This window comes from Haliotis rufescens, unplaced genomic scaffold (assembly GCF_023055435.1).
Source record: "Haliotis rufescens isolate VD_foot unplaced genomic scaffold, xgHalRufe1.0.p SCAF_11, whole genome shotgun sequence".
In the NCBI taxonomy this organism is placed as follows: Eukaryota; Metazoa; Mollusca; class Gastropoda; order Lepetellida; family Haliotidae; genus Haliotis; species Haliotis rufescens.
Window position 1 is genome coordinate 38,589,296 of NW_025963791.1, and position 25,325 is coordinate 38,614,620.

The following is a 25,325-nucleotide window of genomic DNA, read 5'->3' on the forward strand; positions in this document are numbered from 1 at the left end:
TCACAATTGGGCGAATACGGGACTGGAACCCATGAGTCGGATACCCAACGCTGTGTCTTTAGCCTCGTACAACCATCTTCCCGAGGCAAGGGAGTTAAATGACTTTAAAAGACCAGTTTCCACCCTTGGTGGAAACTGGACTTTTATAGTCAGTTAACTCTCTTGCCTCGGGAAGATGAGTACAACAGGTACAGTTGTAGAAATTGCGGTTCAGCAACGAAACGAACATCACGAACGCGGGTGGTGCTCATATCCTTGAGTGTGGCTGTTCGCGATCAAGTTAAATATTAGGATGTACTATCGTTAAGGTCTAGCTTCAGAGGACAGTTTGTTATGGCGATCCGTCAGTTGAGTGTTGTGTCTCTCTATGTGAAGAAGTACTACATGAAAATAATAAGTGTAGTTTTCTCTTTTATTGTACAAAATTGGACATACAAAAGTTTTTGACTTTTGTACAGACAGAACAGAAAACTTGTGCGACCCTATATGAGAACAAAACATGACTTAGTTTCCCAAAAAGCGCTCAGCAAAATTAAACAACATTTGTGAGCAGTTGTGATATCTAGTACACATTCGACCAAAACATTATACTTTTCTTCATATTAAACATTATACATATGAACACGAAACCAATACATCCCTTTATTTGGAAAATCAAAAAGAAAAAAAGGAATCCAATGATGATATTGGCATACCGACACGGGGTGCGGCGCCATCTTGAAGGGTCGACCTTGACCCTGACCTTCACCTTGACCTGCCACAAGGTCAACCTGCTTTTCCCAGCACGTGGCCTGATACTGACCTTCTCCGCGCGACCTCTGGTGGCAGAACCAGAGTCCACATTCCTCCCCTCGATGTTATCGCTTTGTCGTGGGCGCATACACATCCGGTCTCGTTGGAGGGACCAGATACACCACCATCAACAGGCTTTGTCCTGGCGCAGACGACAAACACACTCAATGAATATCATATTCCACAACATTAGGTTTGCCGTCTTGAAAAACCACAATGAATTCTCGTCCATTTCTTCACAAAATGCCTACGGCACTCACTCACAAATACACCAGGTCCCGTATACCGAGACGTAACACATCAAATCCAACAAAACAGATATTGATACCTCTCTACAATTGACATGAGCCTGTGCTGTTGCAGGGTGAAATCCGTCACACTGGAGTTGTCCTCCTTACAATATCAATAGAGGGCGCTGCAGCGGCCTCCTTCTGCGCATGCTGCGCATGAGCGTGCATTTCCGCTGTTGTGGATATAGTATTTCTAGATACATCCCTTTGAAATGTGTAGTTCGACAATTCATGAGAAGTATCGGAGATTGGCGTATAGGTGAAGTAGCTTTCAGAGCGACTTACTGAAGGATCTCGAGATCGGTCACGTGACTGAGACCGGTCGCGAGACTGAGACCTAGGTCGCCTATACCGCCAGTTGTTCGATCTATTGTCGTTTGTTTCAGTTTTCAATGCTTGTTGTAGCTTTTTCCTTTGTGATTGTTTGTGCTTTGTAATATACAAGTACACTGAAAACACGCCTGATAATTCAGTTAAAACGAACGAACCGACTGCCATGATGAAGGATGATCCATAATAGTATTTAAACTTAGGCTCTTCTATACTGGCCCGGGGCTTATTGCCTACCTCTTCTGTAATGCTGCCGATGTAGAGGATAATCCCGACGAGGGTGCAGAGGCCTGGAAATAAAACAAAAAAATGCTGTTCATGTTCACTGTATCAATATTATTTACATATAACATTGTGAACGAAAAAATAAAATAAAATACCCCCCCAAAAAAGCCCCCCCCCCCCCCCCAAAAAAAAACAAAAAACCACAAAAAAACAACAACAAAAAACAAAAGACAAAAAACAACAACAACAACAATAACACAATGTGAAAGATATTCACTGAATGCATCCGGTGCATGTGTGTAACATATTATTAACTCAACTGACGACATCATGTAGATTCACACTATTAGACTAGGGCTTACCTACCTAATGCCTCTGTTTGAATCATTTGGTGTACGTATTTTATTCCAAGAAAGGTTTTAGGGTCGACATGGAGATAAATTAACACATAATAAAATATTACTTTTTGTGCTAGCGATTAGGTATGGGTTCGAATCCGTTTGGACTCAATTAGAAAAAGTACTTGATTTTGTGCTTTACTAAGAACGATATAAGTATAACATTTGTCGCCTGAAAATATAATTGACAAAAAAGTTTTGATGTCTAATAATATTTGTGAGGTGAATAGGTGCAGTCAATAAAAGGAAAACATTTTGTTTTGGGGTCAGGAGAAGTCAGATGGTTATACAACTTCCCATATTGACCTTCTTTGGTCCTTTTGTCATAATTATTGTCATTATTATGTGAGGTCGGTGGATTGGTAAATCAGGCATTCCAAGACATAAAAACATTTTATATGACAACAAAGGTTCGTTAATCTTCAATTTTGGTAATCAGGGCAATTTGAAATACCATCCCGAGTTTCTTTTTAAATGTATTTTGTGTCAGGTGATTTTAGGCATAAAGGACATTGATCTATTTGCCCGCACACGTGATAATATGGAATGGTACGACATCTATCTCCTGTGTAAGATGCGCGAGTATATATATTATCCGGCAAAGATATCAGTTCATTAACACCATGCAATTTATATGTAAGGTGAGTGAGAGAGTTTGTTGAGTTTTAACGCCTCTTTGAACAATATTCCATTTAAGTCTAGATGGTCTGTGTTACCCGGATGTGCGTATAAACATACTATGTTTCTGTCTGGAATCTCTTCGTTCGTGCTTATCTCAATGGTTAAGGCTGTTCAATCGAATTAATCATATCGCGCCTTTATCTATGCTCCGGTTATTTCGAATCCGTGATGACATCGTTGGCTTATGCCAACTGTTGTAGGATTTAACCATGTTTGTATTTGAAGCGATTAGCTGTATTGTATTATTGAATAGCAACACAAATCAATATTATTCCAACGCGTTAAAAATGTTTAATTTTTCAGTTGTGATCGAAATGATAAGACAGGGGGTAGTAGTTGAACTCAAATGAACAAAAAACGATTTTACAATCAAACTTTCAACACATATCAACGTTACATGTTTCTTTCGTAAAAAAACGTTTGTCTTATACGTACAAGCCTTAAAAGCACATGTCTAAACCTTTGCGCGTGGGATGTTGATGAATAAACATGAAGATAAAAAACACGGTCGAAAGCACAAAACAAATTGAAAATACCCTCAGACGAAAACTCAATAACGCAGTCGATCTCGTTCAACGTAGACCACCAAAAAGACTTGGCAATCGACATAGAAAAATTGCTAGGAAAATTATTTGTCAGTCACCGTTAAGCTCGTACTGTTATCATGACAACGGCGAAGAGCTGGCCAATAGGAGATTAGATGTGAAGGTTGTCGGTAGCCTGCTTGGCTTCTTTCTCAGTACACACTGGCTTTTGATCTTTGCCGACATACTGCCCACAATGAGTAAGTAGTGACCACGGACGGACCTTTATGACATTCGTGTAATTACTTTGTCGCTATCACAACGCACGTGTCAGGGATATTTGGTATTGGGGTGATTTATCATCGTGTTAACGTACGTTGTAATACTACAGGACAAACCACAGAGTATACACGTACTGTTCCAGTGTGAAGGGCTATACTAATCCTTCTAATCATATAGCTACTTGAATAGTTTAAATGTTTGAAAAACGAACTGATGTTCAGGCAGTTTGATTGTTTTATATATTATGTCAAAATGTAAAATTCATTGTCAATTATGTATTTATGGTGATTGATATGCTGTTTTCTGAATTGGAATGTCATGTTTTTTCTGAATTAAACATTTGTTTGCTCAAAGATATGTGTGTGAATGAATAATTCTATAATCCATATTTGTGTTTCTTCTTAGTCATTGTATTTGTTTAAAATTCAATAATTAAGAAAAAACACAAATATGGATCATAGAATTATTCATTTGGTGGTTCAAAAGTATACGGTTTTTGCAATATATATTGTGAGGGAAAAATGAACGAGAATCATATTATGTTACGTCGTGTCATGTCATATATCAAGTCATATCTCATATATCATACATGATATTATATTTGTTCACATGTCAGGGCGGTCAATCTTTCACAACACATTGGGATATATAAAACACATTTGATGCCTCGTCGGTGAAGACTGTTGTTGAAAAGCAGTTGAAATCTGTAATAATCGATAATTGGATTTTTGTGTAAATCACAAACGTATGTGAACCCGAAATTACCGTTTTCAATTTTTATGTTACAGATTTAATTAGAATACAACATTCATTCATACAACAAGTGTACTTGCGAGTAGGTGTCTTACCCTGACAGTGTGGTTCGATGGGACTCCAAACTCCCCCACTCCCCCAAATTCTAGAATTGTATTAGACTAAGAAAGTGTAATCCCAAGTATAACATATGTTAGCAACACGTTAATTCGAAATCAATTAGCGCGATATATCGTCTAAGACGATGTAATTGTATAGTGCAGACAAAATCCTCGATCATCCACACTCACCGTGTCTCGGATAACTCGTATAATCCATAGGGACGTACTGTATATGACAAAAAACTACCTTCCCATGCAAAGTAGGCTCGAGAATGATAGCAAAGCAATGATACTGCCAGATGACCACAAGTAATGCTCTCTATGTTCGGGGTTATGAATTTCATTCGACTTATAATATATATTGGCCTTTATGCAGACGGCGTTCAGTTCATCACTCAATAGAACCCCCTGAGATCTTTAAGGTGGAACTGTCCTATTTGGGGATTCATCTCAGATCCAAATACAGAACCAACTTATTTACATATACTGACATAACAGGTTCTAAGTCCAGACGTTGTGTGGCTCATATTTGCAATAGGTCACCTAACAACCGTTTCAGTAAACTGAAATACAATAAGGTTATGGTGGTATATGCTAGTCATCAAGGATCAAATGATGGAATGGGAGTTGTAAACATGATAATTGTATAACAACCATATATTTGCTATGTTTTTGCATAATTAACATACACAAAATAATTAGATATTAAGGAAATAATTCATATGGTATAATATGAAGTTCACTTTGCTCCACACGGCAATGAGATTAAACGAGTACTTCTTGTGTGAGTGTACTAGCAGATATACTAAATATGATCCACACCATACTATTACTAACTAAACCGTTCCATTGGATTCCTGTGATTAGTTTTAGAATTGTTACTTGTCATGGACCAGGGTATATGGTATAGTATCATGCATGGTATTTACTATGTAAAACCCTTATCGTGAGAATAAGTGGTAAGAGTAAACAAGGGTACCAAAAAACAACGGTCTGATTGTAACAATTACGTTATGAATAATGATACATGTTTAGCTAATGATTGCTTGCTTTCAAAATTGTAAGTACTACGTTTTCATAGAGAAGATGCCATTCTGATTGTCTCGTGAATTGTATGTATATTATATACGTCACAATGTATAAATGTATGTATGGAATCCTAAGTCTTACCTTTTTATCATGAAATGATTGATTGACCACATGAACACGTCCATATGTGAAATAAATGCATAAATACATAATCCTTGTGAAATAAATGAAATGTGTTGACATGTGACTTTATATTATCTATATATACTATATATACAAAAATGAGGTATATGTTCACTCGGTGTACATGTAATATATAATAAAATAATAAGGTCCACGTTAGTCCATCATCTTCTTTATATCAGTTTCCGACATAGTACTTTCGATATCTCATGACAGCTCTTCAGTGTAACTGACAATGACATATAATATATGTCATAAGTATGACGTCATATTATATGTCATTGTCAGTTACAGTGAAGAGCTGTCATGAGACAGCGAAAGTACTATGTCGGAAACTGATATAAAGAAGAAGATGGACTAACGTGGACTTTATTATTTTCTATTATATATATAGTATACGTTCATATTACGTGTCCCTAAACATTCACAGTAATGCAGGAAATGCAGGATTCGTATGCAACGTACAACACAAATTACTTACCAGCTAAAACAAATAGAATTCCACATACGAATGTTAAAATTTTTCTGCCCGAATTACAATGTCCGACAAAACACATTATTCCTCCGATCAGTAGAATTAATAGGCTGACAAGGGGGAACATCGTCGCCCGTCGTATGTTTACTGAAAATGAAATAAAAAAAGAAAATAAATCATTAGAATAAAGCCAAAGAAGCAATGAACGATATTCCAGGCAAAATGATTATACATAAACACAGGCAAGGAGTATTTATGTAAACGTAAATAACACGAGTGTATGTATAGCTTTCTTACGAAACATGATTATTCTCAATGCAAATATGCTCAAAGAAAGTGTAAATCAATATTCATAATTACAGTTCGAGTTTTATTGCATTGTTCAAACTTCTGAATGAAATCAAAACAGCATTATTGCATTTACTCAAAAAATCTAAATGTTGTATGAATAAAAGGCAATTCTCGTATAAATTCATAGACGGTTATTAAATTCCTTCTACAGCTGGTTTATAATAGCTACAGTGAATCGCAAGCCAGGATGCTGTGCTGAGTAATAAAGGCGGTAATAGGGTTCTTCTACTCTCAAGGTCTGCCTAAATTAACCGAGGCCTTGTGACGGAAACTGACTGCACATTTCCCATTCAGAAATCAGGCATAATCAGGCATAATCAGGCATAGTGAAGTGCAAGCGTTCAGGCACTCCGCTGTTCAATCAGTAAGAACAGTCCCTAGCTAATTCTTCTGAATGATGTACTGCGCTCTTTATAAAATTATTATCTTTTCGACTCCAGTTCAACTCATTTATTCCCTAGAGAGTTTATGATTGATCTTATGTCCATGGGCACGATTTGTGCGTGCAAGACGGAGAAACAAGAACACCAGTAAGACCGAGAGACGTTAGTTTGCTCATTGCTTGTATTTGTAGTAGGAGGCATGACATAAATACGCCGGGTTTATTTCTTACACTCCTTAAATGCATCACATACTTAATGCGTCGATACGTTTGGTAGATTCACCAATCAAATTATATAATGGAACCAAATATATTGTGCGGAGCCATCTTGGATTACTTGATTGATGCCATTGACGCTCATGTTTTGGGATTCTTCATGCATGAATAAACATACGATCTCCGGTTGATCTAATATTTCTGATAACTAATCACTTTAAGTTAAAGATGTCTTTTCGGAAGGTTATGGCAGTACGAATGATGCAATAGGTATTATGATAGTTGATTGTTCTACGTTTTTTCAAACGGGACCAGGTCATCCTGACCGGACTATAAGTTTAGTTGCTGTGTGATGCGCCTTCCAAATGTTTTACTGAAATAGCACGAAAGGAGCATCCTTTTGATTTCTGTGGGTGAGGGGGTGGGAAAAATGTCTTAATGAATAGTTCGTTCGGAAATATGTCCAGAATAAATAGTTTGTTGGCAGTGGTGAAAGAAAATGAACAGTTTTTTTTGTGTGGAAAATACCCAAACGTCAAAAGTTTTGTGTTACTAGTGAAAATGAATAGATTGTCTAATGGTGCTCAGTAAATCAATAGTTTGTTGGCAGTGGTGAAAGAAAATGAATAGTGTTTTTTTGTTGAAAATACCCAAACGTCAAAATTTTTGTGTTACTAGTGAAAATGAATAGATTGTCTAATGGTGCTCAGTAAATAAATAGTTTGATGGATGCAAAATAGATCGTTCTCAAAAACGATTCCCACCCCATACAAATCAAATTGATGCTCCCCAAGATTACTTAAATGATCAGCAATACATAAATGATACTAATCCTACATTGTGATTAATGATTACCTAATGTTACATACTCAAAAATTAGTTACATGAATTTAGCTATATGTAATACTGTATTACAACTGTGCTTAATTGATATACATATATGGGCAATATTCTATGGTTTTTCTTTAATATATACTTCATTATCTTCAAAATACATGCGTGCTCTAAAGAATGTATATTTATTAAAGAGACATGTTATAATTCACTAGTATCTCCACAGACGATATTCCCAATTGGCGTACATATATGAAATGGTATATACATTTAAACACTCAAATCGGCTATTAATACTCATCATTTCACATCAGTACAATCAACTGAAACACTTGTAAAAGAAAGTCCATCAGGTATAAACTGCAGTCAATCTAATGCTTTCACCTGTTTACATGGGATATACCTCTGTATCAATAAAAAACATAGAACGCTCAACTTGCATCTTTGTTGGAAACATATATATCATATAAAACTCATATGATTTTGATGAACACCCACATTTGCAGCGAAATATTTAAAAACATGAATAAATCTATACATTTACATATACAATAACAAATTTTTGATATTTTTGTAATTATTTCCCCAAAAATAAAAATAATGATATTAAGAATAATGAACATATCACCACGTGTTAAACTGAATGTTATCAAATTTCATTAAATTATGTAAACGTTATTTACAAGAACCTCATGCGGTTTATTTCGACACATTTATACATAATATTCCTATTATAGCCACGTTATTCCTCAACATTGTTTGTTTGCATAAGTTTATACACGGTGTTTATATTTTATCATTAAAACATATCATATTAACGTTTGACAGTGTTGATTATTTCAAATAATTTTAGCATATGACCACAGTGTTCAGTTCAAGACCAAAGCAACACTATGATAATGCCCTAAGATGCCAAACTGCTGATAACAAGAACAGAATAAAGCTGCATTCATATGATGCATATATGCATGTTCTAGTTCATGCAAGAAGGATGCTTGCAGGGTCCCCAGCTATGCTGCTCTCTCGTTGCGAACATCTTGTCATCCTAATGGTAATTTGTCAAAAGCAGTTACTCTTTGTCCTCTTCCTCTCTTACAGTGTCTCCTCGTTAAATTAGTGCACTTCTATCGATCTGTATAGTCTTTTCCAGAGACGACGTTGTAGATATACCCCGTTTCTGAAATGTCTGACAGCTGTGACGGACAGGGGAATTGTAGTAGGGTAATTAGAGAGAAATCTGCTTTGTAATTATACCGAAGGCTGGGGTGTCTTGTCGCGCAGGTTTTGCATTAGACGTCGTTCATTATAATAACGCTTTGTGCATCCTAAGTGCCTGTATCGATCTAAAGCCCTTTTCTGATTTGGTTGACCTGGATACTGTGTCTGCCTTTTAAGTACACTTTACTTAGATAATGATGAAGGCCAAAAGAGACATGGGTGCATTACATCTAACAACTGGTTTCAGATTCAGCTGACTTGAATAATTGTCTACTTTTAAAAGTACATTTACTGAGTGGTTAGAACATGAACAAATATATTCGGAGATTTAGCCGCAGAGGCATATATGTTGGATGTTCAATCACACGAAGCCCTATTCATTGGAGACTTATGGATGAAGCTATTGGGCCTTTTAAAAGTGTTACTTAATGGTTTGGCCTATATGGTAATGCAATGGCTTTTATATTCAATGTTTCTATTGTCACCTTACCTTTTCCTATCCTAAGCACTATTTGACAAGCTGCTTTTAAGACATGTCTATTTCTGAAATACCTCTGTCATGTTTGGATGAAGAACGAACTGTGGCAATTATACTTAAGGATTGATGTAAGAACTTCTGACGTGACCTTTTATGAAGAATATTGTTAATGATAATATGAAAAAAAGTAATTGTTCCATAACTGTGTTTATAATCTTCCAAGTCCACAAAATATAATCATTTAATAAAACATGAATATTTTGTCATGGTCCATAAAATGAAGTCTGAATTTAATATCGCAAAATGGCAAAAGGAGAATTTCAAATCATATAACTGGGTTGATTGAGTTTCCTTCAACTTTTATAACTTTGTGGTGTAATGGTGTCACACTTAGACGACAGCGTACATTGTCACCTCTTATGTACTTATCGAAACTGTTTGCTATTTCACACTTGATTCAGCAATATTTCAAGCTATATCAAGGCCATCTGTAAATGATGGAATATGGACCAGTCAAACCAGTGATTGACATCACGAGCATCAAGCTGTCCAAATTGGAATAGATTACATGCGGTCAACCAGGTCACCGAGCCTGACCACCCGATCCATTTAGTCGCCTCGTAGGACAAGCACAGGTTGCTGAGGGACCATGTTCTCAACCGGAGTCCCCACCGGCTTAACTAAACGAAATGTGCATGCCAAAGTGTCACTATTAATCATGAGGACATAACCACCAGTGGGAAAATGTTCTTGGGTTTATCGTATTTGGGGAAAAGAATGATAATGCATTGGGTGTCCTTTGCTGACAAGACATGAATATTCACACTGAAAGAAGTAACGAGGATGTGCTGGGACTTCTTCCCGTCATAACAGATGAGTTCAAACACTTTTGAGACGAACACAAAATGATTTTTTTAGTACACGAAATGTTAACCCCTTATCAAATATAAGAAAATATTTGACCACACAAAGAAATTTATATCGATAGTGCGACCATATTTTATCACATACCTATATCCCATTTGAATGATAATGCATCAGCACATATTCTGTGGATCGTTTCACCATATGGCAAAGGTCAAAGACCTTCATCACTATTCACTATACCCAATACTATTCAAAGCTACTTCAAATACAACTTACTCACTTACTCATGTTGTGTAATTAATGAATTAAAATAATTACACACGTACTCATGTTATGTAATTAGTGAATTAAAATAACGTGTTTTGTACTTTATCTGTATAAACGTTTTCAAATGTGACTTATGTTTTTAAGAATTACAAGCGCAGGTTAAGCACGAATACACCAAAAGAACCAACTACTCCCTCTCTCTCTCTCTAAAATAATCCGAAGTTCGTTACCTTTTTCTAAGTATAATATGATAAAATAATAACATATTTTACAAGCGTTTGTTAGTGTCTATTCCCAAATACAGGCTACTAGTGAAGTAAAGAAACATAGACAGATGCAATGCCAGACATAGAAAGCCATTTCAGGTTACAAACACATATTTTTGGATATGACGTATTTTGAATATTCATAAACATGTTCATACGTCATTCACATACGGACTACAGGTCCTTTTGATTGACATTCTCCATTAATTAAGCATAGTACAGCAACTGAGAGTCACCTCAGACCATCAGCCTCTAGATCTACTTTCGATTTGGCTCAGTAGGTGTTCGTGTTAGAGTGATGAACTTACACAGTATAGCGTCAGTAGGTCCTAGTCCTTCCCGATCGTCGTCCCCCGTGAAGTACTTGATATAGCTACATCTTGGCACTCCGTAATTCTGATCTGCCAATAGAAACCAAATCAAGATATATTTCAGGACGTTGGGGGTCGCTGACCCTTCATCAACCCACGTCATATGGGACAAAGGTCAGGCCTGAATCATTGAATGCATCTAATAATAGAACAATCAATTGAACAACTAGGGCACATATAAACATAGGCACCGTCGCTTCTATATTTTCATATGAATTGCATTTTGGTATCTACATATGAGATTTATGTCCATTATACCATTGGTGCCTTGGACACTGGTACAAGAAACACTATATGTTTCTTCAGATGGTCCTTCCATATGATAAAACAATTAAAAGGGAAATCAGATAACAATATTGTCTCGAAACAGTTACAAGACATGTCATTTAATAATCGATTTCGATTTGTGTATTTTGAAATGAGCATGTGACTTTGTAAACAAAAATGTGATGTGTTTCAGAAATTTCTTATGAATATGGAAAGGTCTTATCGCTTTTATAATGTTCAATTATTTGTTGTCTTAAAAGGAATTCATACATGAATTGGACCATCGCTGTTTCATTTGCCTCGCTAGAGCTGCGTTTACATAGTATTACACATTCATATACTATTGCAGTGCCCAGTAAACACATGCACAGTCAATCAACAAAGTGTGAATTACATCTTGACACAACCACAGAGAATGTAAACTGGAATGCACACACGGACTCACTGGTTCGGGGAACAAATAAAAACGACATTTGAGCAGATACTAGTACCTGGATACCTGCGGTATATAAATGTATAGTATGATAATATAATAATTATAACAATCGTTATAATACCTTGTAAGACATTCTGTATGGATGTACTAGAGCCACCATGGCCTCATGCACAACACAACACTCATATTTCAGATACAAATGTCATTTTTCGAGAAAATTAAATACGTTAAATATAAACAATAGAACATTCTCTTTAAATGAAATGTCAAAGAGCGTCTCGTATGAATATTTATTGATCAAGAAATCTTCGATCTGGGTAACAACATGTAAGGCATTAGTGAAAAAAAGTATTATGGTAGACAAATTCCAAATTTGACGTATCAGTGACAAAAATCATGTCCGATGCATATTTCTATTTTGACTTGTACCATAAGTTCCGTGTTTTTCAGGCGAACAATTGATTTGGTTCTGCATGTGTTTGTGACAGGTGCCACCGCTGGTGTAGGATACGCTTACGTTTTCGCGAACACTTTTCATCATTCATAATGATTCATAAACACATACTTATGACATAATCGGAATCGTAGAATAAACTCTGCTTTTAAATTAGGTTTCTTATTATTATGGAAATGGTTCCGTCGGTTTTGTTATAATCAATACTGGCAACATCCATGTACATATCACGTTATGTGTATATCATAAGTCGTGGAGGTTTTCAAACTCGGAAATAACGTTTTTACCACGACAGTCCTAATGTGCTAAAAAGAACATTATATAACGATCTTAAATCTTTCTTCGGCGTATCCTATGAGGATACCCAACATAACGATTTTATGTGTAAATTCTTAAAATTAAGTTAATATTATTTTTTTTTCTCTCTCTTCTCTTTGGTCATCGTCTAATAGCATTTACTATTTTCTTAAAATAACTGGTATTTTTAAGACGACTGAAATTTACTTGGCGTAATTACAAGGCTGAAATGAAAGGTTCTCCCCATGCTTTGTCCTCGAGCGTAAATGGTGGAGGTGGATTGAATTATCTTAAGATAGAGTGCGATGGACAGAGGCCATACAGCCCATCAACTTATTATCACTCCAATTTAGCCTGTCAATAATGCATTACGCTTCTGTTCCATGAGTGAGTGAATCACGGCGTGTCAGCTTAACATGGGATGAAAGCCCGAAGTGATGCAGGTCCCAGACGTTTACCACTTCGGTTAAACCCACGAGCACGGGTATGGTGCTGACAAACCTAGAAACATAATCGGAGCGAACCGGGATTCGAACCCACAATCATAGATTTCTGGCGTGCCCAAGGGACGCAACTCTGCACAGCGAATCGCGGGGCCTCAGACGACTGGGCCATCTGTGCCCCCTCTGTTCTATAAACTGTATGTGCATCGTTTGTTAGGGAGAGTTCGTTAGTACCGAGAATCAGACAAAGATGTACGTCATCCGAAATTCAACGAAATTTAAAAACAATCTATATGCGTCTTGTGAAGCTTTGGGAGGGCATATGATAAATACTGCTGACGGGACCAGGAAGGGTGGTGTAGAAGACCTTCCAGGGACCCTATTCTCAACTTAGAAGCTGTAATACCCATGAAGAGGGAATGACCCAACGATTTCAACTTTTGTATTAAGTCACCCCTGTCGTCATATTTCTCAGCTGGTTTAACCAAATAAATGAGTATAATTTTATGACGCTTTGTGCAATAGTCCAGCTATACCAAGGATTATTAGGCCTAAGATCATTTCGTGAAATTCGAACCAGTAGTCACGGTGAAAGAGGAGAACACTACTACCACTGAGCCACCCCAACAACTAAACATATTAAACCCTGTTTGACCACCCCAGCTTTTTGGATTTGTAAACACGTATTTGTCGGCTGGCTTTTCATAAATGACCTCCGTATCCATAGCATCAAGAAACCCTTGAAGATCCGGGTTAGAATTGGTCTTCAGCAACCCATGTTTGTCGTAAGAGGCAACAAACGAGATCAGTGGTGAGGCTTGCTGATTGGTTGATGCATGTCCGCGTATCCCAATGGCGTAGATCGCTGTTCATTGCCCATCATTCAGATATCCACATTCGACCCTCACATGAAAACTCATTTAAGTACACAATTTACATTTTTCGAGAAATTAAAACTGAGAGCGAAGCGGGCCCTAAACTGAATTCAAATATATTGATATCAATCAAGGGACATACACATTAACTGTTAATCACAATACATCAATGCCCTGATGGTTAGATACACGATGTCTTCACTTAACCATGAACCTGACGAGGGCAGGAGTCTCTGTTCTCTAAAAGCCTGCTTGGCCCAGTTGTGTTAAGGCCAACCACTTCTTTAAAAAAAAGGAATCGACAAATTTGAGAATTACTGACAGTGTGCTACAAGGTAAAACTGTTTCGATTTTATATTCCAGACTAACACCGATTGCACTCAGTGGCTGATTATAATGCATGCTCGTGATTTCAAATTTTCAATGGGATTTTTATTCGCTTTTAACTTAAAATCTTTCAATCTCTAGTGACTCTGGTTTTATTGACCTAGCGACGTGCTTTAAAAGGCAGTGGTTCAATGTGATTGTGTACGGGAGACGAGAGAGCTTTTAAACATTGTAGAGAAAACGCTCATGTTGCTCATCAGGCGTTGTCGAACGAAAGGTGATAGGCCATGTTAATTCATTTCTACTTAGGCGGACCAGACACGTGAAATACCGGGAGTTTGGTGACGCAAAACAAAATAAGTGTTTTGGTTAAACTGAAAAATTTCCATTGATTACAAATATTGGAATTCCGTTATTAAAGAAAGACATTTTGAAAGAAGTATATCACATTACAAGCCATGATACGGTGTTTGAACCTTATTTGAGTCGTTGACAAATTCTGTTGTATTAATTTCAAATAATTTCATATTACATGATGTTTTCAATAAAAAACATTAAAATATGGTAGTACAAAATCCAAATATAAAACGCCAACGCAAGGGACATTCAACTCGAAACACCCACAGCAACGGACCCGACTGGGCGCGATAGGCATAACAGCGGCGAAAGACATAGTTGCAAGAAATTGATATATGTACGAGAACACAGCATCCTTTATATACTGAACAAAAGATGTTAGGGATCATAAATAGTGTTTGAGATATTTATGAAGTGAAAACTGAACAGATAATTTCACAAATATATCATGGAATATGCATGATCCCTAACTGTGTTGTTTAGTATACACGAGCAACCATTTGAATAAATAATATGAACAAAAGCACAAATTCTCCCAAAGCGGGAACACCCCGCAACCAACACCCCTACACGATGATAACGATGTAGCGTTGACGAACTGAGAATCGTTGTCGGTGGTATGCTGTCCGTCGCGAACAACGCAAACATCGATTGTCCCCCCCCCCCCGAGTTTCCAGGTTATGGGTATCACAGTACGGTGTCAGAATCGAATGGGATGCCATGCAATGGTGACAGTATTGTCACAGACACAAGTCATCTATCTCTGTTTAGTGTGGGATACAATTAACTTAAGTTTCAAACTTTAAGACCCTCTCTGTACATGCTACATGTTGCGTTTCTTTTCCCCGGCAGTATACCTTCGTGAGGATCGTAGGTTACATCGAGATAATTACTGCCTCGTGTCCGTGCTCAGAAAATGTTCTCGTTTCGCGAACCTTTTTTTCTAATAACACGCAAATTAATTTGGTATCGGATTAACATAGGTATTTTGCATTTGATACCGGTTTAACCCTGTGTTTAACGCACGGCCACAGTGTCTGCGAAGAGACGGATCGCGGCAAAAAGCCACCCATTCCGTCCTCAAGTGAAGTCAAACCAGCGTCTATTGATTATTAACAACTTCGTTTCCAAACTGTCAGGCTTACTCCCCTGAGCTTCGTCACATGGACAAGTAATCCAAACGATTTGTGATGCGAGAAAATATGGTCACTTCTCCAATAAAACAGCAATTCTTCAATGGATGACTGTTCTCTGCTCAATGCTTTGGACTGTGTTTTAGGCTACCGACACGAGATGCAAATTGCCATTCAACGCCTTTCTTGGTGCTAATGTTATTAATGAGAAACTGGGTTTTATTAACCATCGGATTTCATATTTGTCTTGTCGTGTTCTGGAAATTGACCACGTGAGTAATCAAATGACTATTGGCCGTGCCGGGTGACTTATCTTTGGGAAAAGAGATTTGGGCACATTCTACGTTATTGAACAACCGAAGAACAAGAGGAATGCGTCCTTAATGTAGTTCATTACAAAGCCTTGTTGCAATGCCCATTGCTTGTCAACGAACTGAATATCCCAATGTGTATTTACATTATCTGTTTGACGTTGAAATGAATTCGGAGTAGATTATAACAGTGGATCGTCTCCTTGTATGCATAATAGTATGGTATCACTATTTGTTAAATGATGACTATACAAAACAGAGTTACGGCTCTGTCATCACGTGGTACATGAACCAATTTGATTAAGATGTAGTTATTTTTTAAATTATTGTGTATTTACATGGTGCCATTTCTCTACGAATCTTGGAATGTCACATGAAATTGAGCGGCGATGGGTAACCTAGTGGTTAAATCGTTGGGCCTGAGTCTTTAAGTCTTGAGTTCGATTCCTCACATGGTTACAATTTGTGGAATTGATATATAACAGCGGCGTAAAACGCATGTACACAAAAATAAAAATCAGTCTTAATACTTTGAACGCGAAGGCTACCAGAAAATCATTCTTATAAACTGAGCCAAGCTGTGCACGGACCCTTTCAAGTATATTATATAATTCTTAAATTACTTAGATACAAATTCGAACTCATTCTTGACAAGCTATAGACGATTACACACCTGGGCCCACTTGCACAAAGCGATCTTAGCGCTAAGATGATCTTAACTCATACTTTAACATAGGTTTACAATAGTCTTAGCGCTAAGATCGTTTTGTGCAAGTGGGCCATGGTCTCTGAGTTTTCTACTTCAAAGATTCCACATGGCGCATAAGGCCAAACAGCGGTGAATATTACCTCAAGAAGTTGTTCATCCATATATCGTATCCTTACTTAGTACTCCAACTACTAAATGCCTCCCAAAGAAGTTATTATATCAATGGGTCACTGAAACTCGGGGATGACACCAGGTGTTCGCGGAAAGGGTTAGGGGCATACACAAGCTGACATTACCTTTGGTTCATGTTAACTCCAGGATTGCAACATTCAAGCCCCTAGTAAAGCCTTCAAAATGTTTATGGCAGACATATGGACAAAATTTATATCTGACGCAATTTCCTATTTTGACTTGTACCATATCTTTCCATGTTTTGTCAGGTGAACAATTGACCTGCCTCTGCATGTATTTGTGATGGCTGCCACTGGTGAGCCAGGATACGCTCACCTTTTGGCGAACATCTGGTATCATCATTATTTGACAGTTATTCATGAACTCATGCTAATGATATAGTCATCCTCATGTCAGACCCTGTTTTTAGCAGATATTTCTTTTGATGATGGAAAGGGTTTTCTCGTTTTTATTAACCTTGAAAAGCTTGTGAAGGATGTCAAAAAAGATCCCATTATCCTGATTTGTCATCTCTCAGAGTTCAAATCCAGATTGCAAAAGTGAAATGGAAGGATGCATTTCAAGAATGTGTAACCATTGTAAACCTAGACATGATACCTATTTGTAGAACCAGACAGCATCCGTTTATATGCATCTTCAAGTAAGCTATATACAACGCGTGTTTTGTAAGAGCAAACAGTGTTTTAATGATTGAACAAGTTATTTTCGTTTAGTTCTCTTTACCACAAGATGTTTCGTATTGACATGTATGATGGTGGGTGACAAGTTCTGAGCCAAACCATGAAGGATGTATAGAACAGTTTGCATGTATTAAGTACAATACTTTCTATGCTAACAGGCTGCATTGAACCAAATGCACAACCAGCTTATGTCTGGAGGCATATGTAACTAGGTATTCTCTGTTGAAAATGGACAAAATTGGTTACCGCACTATCATCACGAATCTCCACCGAAAGGATTAGCTTAAACAGCATCCATGTAGACATGGTTTCAACTTTAGGGATGATGCTCCTTCCTATGTCACTGTTACGAGATGTGCAGCTGAGTCAAAGAGGGGGATAGAGAGCCGCGAAGATGATCGAAGATATGTAAGGATTCAGCTGCCACCACTAAGGAAAACGTTATTAAATACATAATATTATTATGGACGATTGACGACTCGCCACACGTCACCTAATCAAAACAGTAGGCATATCCAATGAGGGAGTTGAACACTTTCTGTGACTGGGCATGACAAAGGTTTCCAAGGACCATGACTTTTGATAAAATAAACGCTCCAGATTCACCATCTCTCGTGAGAATTTACGTCGTTTTGGCGCAGACCCAGGTGATTTTGTACAGCGATTTGTAACCATGAATGAGTCTTGAGTTCACCACTATCAGCCAAAGACTACACACACAACAGTCAAAGCATTGGGAACATCTAATATCTCCACCTCTGAAGATGCAAAGTGTGGTCCATCAGCTGGCGAGGTGATGGCTTCGGTTTTCTGGGATGCCAAAGGAAACCTACTGTGGACTACCATCCGAAAGGTCAGATCATTAATGGCCAATATTATGCTAATCTGCTTAGGCAACTGCGTGTGAATGCCAATGCCCACTAAAGGTGTGTTGTTCCTCCAGGACATTACACATCATTTCTGCTGTGACTGCATACACCACCACCAGAGATCCTTCTACACCAGTGGGATCCAGGCACACCAGCATCGTTGGCAGAAGTATGTGGACCTTGGAGGGGATTAAGTTGAAAACTAATTAGCAGTCACCTCCATCTGCGCTGTCCATCATGGTTAGGATCAGAACATTTCAGCCACCTCTGTTGGAACATATTTAATTAGATTTTTAATAGCATATATTCGTTTAAATATTGGCCCTTTGACCATGCAATCGAGCATGGAATTACCGAAACCTACGCCTGTTTATTCATCCCAAGTGTATTGTAGATTTGTCTACCAACAGATCGTTTATCTCGAATTAAGCCTATATTAAACCCATATGTGATTCGCTACAAACAATTAATTTCCGATATAAAGTTGCTACATTGGATCCAACATCATACTGATAAACCGCCGATCCTGCGTCAGTCGAAGCTCTTGGGAACGTGGATTATTTCATCGTTGTTTTTCTTATCAAATTGTCTCTTGGCTAATATACATCAAGGGCTGCGTGCCGTTGGTGTGTCAGACACCTTGAGGATTCGAATACGTTTCTCGATTTGCCAACGCCATACCCGTGCTCGTAGATTTCACCAAAATGGCAAACTTTTAAAACTTACATCACTTCGGCCTTTCCTCCCTCATCATGCCGATATAACATAAAAATGATGTTCAAAGTGGCGTTAAACGCGACTCACAGACTCACCAAATCCGTTGCGGTGCGGTCACCATATATTCGGTGTTTCTACATATACATTCCCGTCCCTTTCCTTATACTTCCCAAAACAGTGACATCGTAGGTTCATAGCTTTTACACATGCCTGAGTATTTTGATGATGCGGTACATGTTAACAAAATCAAGGATTAACACACAACCTTTCAGAAGGAGGGGTTACCGATTTCGAAGAAACATTCTGACACTAAATGGTTTCAAAGCAGCATTAGTCTCCCCTACTGCTTATTGCTACGCATGTTGCCATGCCAAAGATCAATTGATTGGATCAGTAGCCAGACAGTAAATAGTGAAAACAGAAAACAGGTTTGGCAACAAATTAACATGTTTTTCTTGCATAAATACATCCTTAAAGGCCAAGGGTTTACTTCACAAAGAGCTAAATTTGCAAGTTTACAAAGTGATTCTGACAGACTAAATCAAAAATTGCAAACTGACATGAAATCGGAATGGGAATCATGCAGCTCCGTTTCTTAAGCTCCTTTCATCTTTTCCACATTTTTCTTATAAATATGAAATTTGAAGTTCTTCGCCTCCCAACAGTCAAGCAAGTCAAACACATCAGGATTACAGCACGAATGATTGTAACAGTACCTTTGATAACCATGGTGATGAATAGCAGAGTTTCTGTGTGTTGCTTGTTAGACTCTGGCTTGTCAATATTCACCGTTAGGCGCATCCTTCAAATAGTTAGCCGTTATCTGATTTTTTCACCACATCAAATATATCATATATGACAGGTCGTCAGCCTTCCCTTGTAATTGGAAGAAATCTTGGAGATTTCCACGGCAGGGAGGCTAAGCAGGTCACAATTTGTACTCCCCTGATTGATGAAATATGGAATTTAATTGTCAATGATGCCACGCTTGTAGATGGTCCATTTACAATGAACTTCTGATGTCTGTTCAATATGCAGAAGGTCGTTTTGGTGAGAAAAATCAAACATTCTTTTAAGGATCTATGTTTATCTGTCCAAACGGATGGTCATTTGCAAACCAAAACTGTTTGTTCGTTTGTCACTGAGACTATAGTTTTCAAACTACAACGCGATGACATCGTGGGTTAGTGAGTATGGTTTGAAACCGCTTTAAGCTATATTTAAGCATTATCATGTCGGGGTACACCAGGAATTTGCTTCACACACTGTACCCATGTGGGGATACGAATCCGGGACTTTGGCGTGAAGTGCGAACGCTTTAACCACCAGGCTTCTCAACCTCCCAAGGTCAGTGGACTGTGTTCATACATATATTTACAAATCGATTATACAGATCTCAGACCCGTGGGGATTTCGGGTAAGCATGCAGGTCCCCAGCAAACTATGTTTGTCGTAAGAGGTGAGTGAATGGATCGGGTGGTCATGCTCCCTGATATCAATCACTAGATTGTCTTTCCAGTCTCGATCATTTTCAAACCTCCCTGATAGCTGGGATATTGCAGAGTGCGGCGTAGAAAAAAACTCCCACAAATAAACAAAGCACAAATGCTTCTACAGTTACTCTACATGAAGCCATGTACAGTATCTACCCAAGGTTCCTCGGAAGTTACATACAACATATGCATAAATGTTTTGTCATACGTCTAGCCCTAAGTTATCATTTCTTTGAAATATGATATTATTTTAATATATTTGTCATTAAAACGATCAAGGATAAATTTTATTCGGGATCTGTTCGGCCACACACTAACTGTCAATCTTCAACAACTTTAAAAAATGAGAAATTTTGTTCTTTGTTTTTAGAAAAATCTGTGTCCATATATGACTGTATAACCTCTGAAACAGTGTCTTACAATTCATGTTACTATACTAACATCTGAACAAATGCCTAATTGCTATTTCATAATAGAATCATCGAAACAGTTACTTTAAGCATTCAACTGGTATTATCGTTTTCTACTAAAGTTTTTTTTCAGCACATTAAATGACATTGTATAGTAGCTGCAAATTAAGTGTCAAAACAATTACACACCACGCCAGGTTATCATCCTACTACGGGGATCAACAGTGCCTAAATATAGAGTGCCAATTCGCCATACAAATCGAGTATTGGAAACACGTGCCTCTTCATCATCCCCCAGAACAAAGTATCTCTCTAATGCATTTACGTGTGTGATTACCCCTTACCGTTCCCCTCCACCCACATGCCCAGTCTAGGCAAATACTGGTTGTCGACTGGTCGGAAATGAAGTAAGATAAAACTATGTCCCATGCCACCAGTAACTATTTCATATATGCTACATAATGGGCCCTGAAAGGTCCTATTAACACGCCAATGCCCATAATATTCCCGGTTTTATGCCTGGGCTGTTGAAATTGACGGCTTTTGAACCATCGCGAAACTTGTTCATCAAATACCAATATCCCCTTCCAATGTTCGGAACCCTTTCCTGGCACCCTTACAATGTAAAGTGCATGGTGGAAATATAAAAATCCGAATGAAACAAATTATAAAAAAAGTTTCATATAGATAGTTACCCATGAATTTAACTTGCAGTGCCTTCTGACAGAATGGGTACAGAAGTCAAACGATATTTATTGATTTGGGACGAGACTGGGAGAAGAGCTGGATATGATGGCCTACTTTTGAGCGGCACCATCACTTTCAGCAAATGTAAAACGGTTATTTGAACAAACGATGTTTAAGAGGCATGATCTACAAGAAGCGAATGTTTGTGGTATGTAACAGAGAGTGGTTATGATGTATAACCATTATTATGGGTTTCGTGTGGATGTAGATCTTGCCATTCAAACACCGCTTCATATTGACGATAATTATTGTATATTTGTCCATGAAAACAATAATTACAATATGGATAAGATTCAGACAATTTAATAAAACTGTCCTAAATCACTTACTCATTTATTTTGACACAGTGATACTAAATTAATGTATAGTTAAATCAGCGTTTCTTTAAACAAATGACATAAGCATCGATTTGCGGCAATCATCCAGAAGGCCTAGCCAATTCGATTCAATTCACATGAGAAAAGCATATATTTGAACTACTCGGTAGCAAATCCTTAAAGTAATCTCACGATTAATTTTTCACTTCACCGACTGTCGGTTAGTGTATGTGCATTAAGAGAAATAAACTTTGTCCGTTTCGGCTGTTATCACTACGAGATTCTAGCAAAACGATTTATAGGGGAAAGTTTTATTGGAATCCCAAGAGAAAACAACTGCCCAGGCTCACAATTGCAGAGTTCATCTGGCAAGAGTGGCACACGGCTTAACGTCCTCGGTTGCTGTAGAAGGAAGGGCGTCGGTACTTGGTGGTAGCACAAGTGTGAGTGTGATAGGCCAGCGGGGCTGCACAAAGTGTCTGTTGTAGCAACGTTACATTTAAATTTATGATAAACTGTGCTTGGAGTGTTAAACATCTAGATTAAGATTGATTTGATACTCATTGCTGAGTGTATTCTTTATCCACATCTCAAGGTTCACGAGTGATCTAGTGCATGACTTCCGGTGCATCGGAGCGTGGGATGGGCGTGCCATGATATGTGGGTAGCTGGTTCGAATCCCAGTTTCGCTCCATTTATGATCCGTGGTTTGTCAGAGTCATGCACTACACGTGACACTGCAGTGGTAAACAGTTATAACGTGGGTCACCGCGGGGTGTTCTCCACGAAACTGACAAGCCATTATTCAAACTGAGGTATTGTACAAAGGAGCGTCGAACCCATGCAAGAACAAATGTAAGAAAACCCGATCTGTCACTCACATGCAGGATGAACACTTGATCATAACTGATTGTGCACGTGCAAATCATGCAGCTGATGTTGACTCGTACGCCCTGACACTCTTGACATGTGTTTTTCAAGTTTTGAAACGGACTGTTTTGACAACGCTCACTCAGTAATATTCTGAGTGAGTGAGTATGGTCTTTCGCGGACTTTAGCAAAGTGGTGATGACGAAGACGGTGGCGACTGTATACAGTACCTCCTATAACTACTTCTACTACAACTACGTCGTCGCTATATGGCCGAAAAAACTCTACTACAACTACCAGGACTACTTCTAACAACCATACCCGTGAAGATCCGGGTTAGATAGGTCTTCAGCAACCGATGCTTATCTTAAGTGACAAGCTTGACTAACAAACAAACAAGCTTTTCGATGCTTTTCATTACATGATCTTAATGATGGCGATGATGATGATGATGATGATGATGAGGATGGTGATGTTTGTTTGTTTGTTTGTCTGTTATTTGACGCCGCACTCAGCAATATTGCAGTTATACGACGGAGGTCTATGAATAATCTTGAGCATCGATCTACACAAATAGGATACGATGACATGAATCAACCAAGTTAGGGAGCCTGACTACACGATCCCGTTAGTCGCTTCCTACGACAAGCAGGAGTCCCTTAAGACCAATTCTTACCCGGATTTTCACGGGTACAAGACAATGAATGAGTGTATATTGCTTTGCGCCGCTTCTAATAGTGAGTGAGTGAGTATGGTGTTACGCCGCTTTTAGCAAAATTCCAGTAATATCACGGCGGGGCATACCAGAAATGGGCTTCACACATTTTACCCATGTCGGGAATGGCACCCGGGTCTTCGGCATGACGAGCGAACGCGTTAACCACTAGGCTACCCGGTCGCCCCTCCGTTTCTAATATGATGGTAATCGTATATTATCAATAACAGTAATAACAATAATGGGTTGGTTCCACTGGGCAGCGTTGACTGGGAGAAGTCCCATGCGCTGTCTGGGCTGCGTATAGAGGGGGCAGGGGCCCTGAGCCAATGATGATCCAAACAAGCCTGACTGTGCCAGGTTCACCCAAACACACTTTGATGCATCTTTTGGGTGTAAATCTGTATACAGCCTCAGACATATTCAGGCCTGAAACCTGAAACCTTGTCCTATTTTTATAAATCCAATGAAATCATTTATGTTATTGAATTTTCCTCCCTTTTGACACTAATGTGATTGACAAGATTCGGGAAAAATATGGCAAATATGCAGACCTCGCTTTCGAAATGTCACGCTTGCATCCTAAATACCAAGTTGTCCGACTCCCAATTGTTCTCGGTGCCTTAGTTTATTTACCTCCCAATCTGTTGTTTGAAATTGGGAGAGTAGCGGGTTTGCTACCAGGAATACTGCCCTTCTGTTAATCTGGGTAATAGAGAAGGCTGCAGTGTTGGGGAGTCTTCACATGCTCCGAAAAGTTCTGGGCGGGTTTGACTAGGCAGCGCATGCTGGGAGAAGTCCCATTCGCTGTCTGGGCTGCGTGTAGAGGGGGCAAGGGCCCTGAGCTGATGATGAGCCTAACCAGCCTGACTGTGCCAGGATCACCAAAACCCTCTTTGCTGCATTTATTAATGTTCATCTGTAAATAATAATACCCTAAAATTGTAAACTAAAGGAAAAGACGAGGACAGTTTGTGAGGAAAACAGCCCAGTGTGACCGTGACTCTTGGCAATCTCACAGCGTCCTAATACCGTCACTGAAAGGTCAGCTGTTCTAGACATGTAGCTTGTTAAACGGTATCAGGGCCGTTATAGGGCAGTATGGTGTCTGATCACTGTCTGAACAAGAAACGACATGGCGTTGCAGCTACGCAGTTTTCACGAGCCATCTTCGTTTAATTTGATAACGGACCTGCGCAGGCATGGCATTACCTTCACGTCACAGTGTATTACACAAGTAATTGTCCACTAGAGCCGCGGACATTGTCGTCCTTGTACAGTAAAAACGTTGCCAGGGTGACCACACAAACCTTGGCACGTGCCATATATCAAATAAAACAATATTTGCTTGGTTTTTCATTTCCCCGACGGTGCCTTGACAACTAGAAGATGG

General features: G+C 38.5%; 1 protein-coding gene across 4 annotated transcripts in view; it reads right to left on the minus strand.

Moving 5' to 3' along the window:
- Positions 1 to 398: 398 nt before the first annotated feature.
- LOC124149378 (voltage-dependent calcium channel gamma-7 subunit-like) overlaps positions 399 to 25,325 on the minus strand; it is a 61,331-nt gene continuing 36,404 nt past the window's right edge. For all 4 annotated transcript variants that reach the window (XM_046520918.2, XM_046520916.2, XM_046520915.2 and 1 more), the window contains 3 exons: positions 11,251 to 11,343; positions 6,070 to 6,210; positions 399 to 1,702 (listed from right to left, as the gene is read on the minus strand). In XM_046520918.2, coding sequence (XP_046376874.1) covers positions 1,167 to 1,702; positions 6,070 to 6,210; positions 11,251 to 11,343 — 770 coding nt within the window. In that variant the 3' untranslated portion in view covers positions 399 to 1,166. The remainder of the gene's footprint in view (positions 1,703 to 6,069; positions 6,211 to 11,250; positions 11,344 to 25,325) is intronic.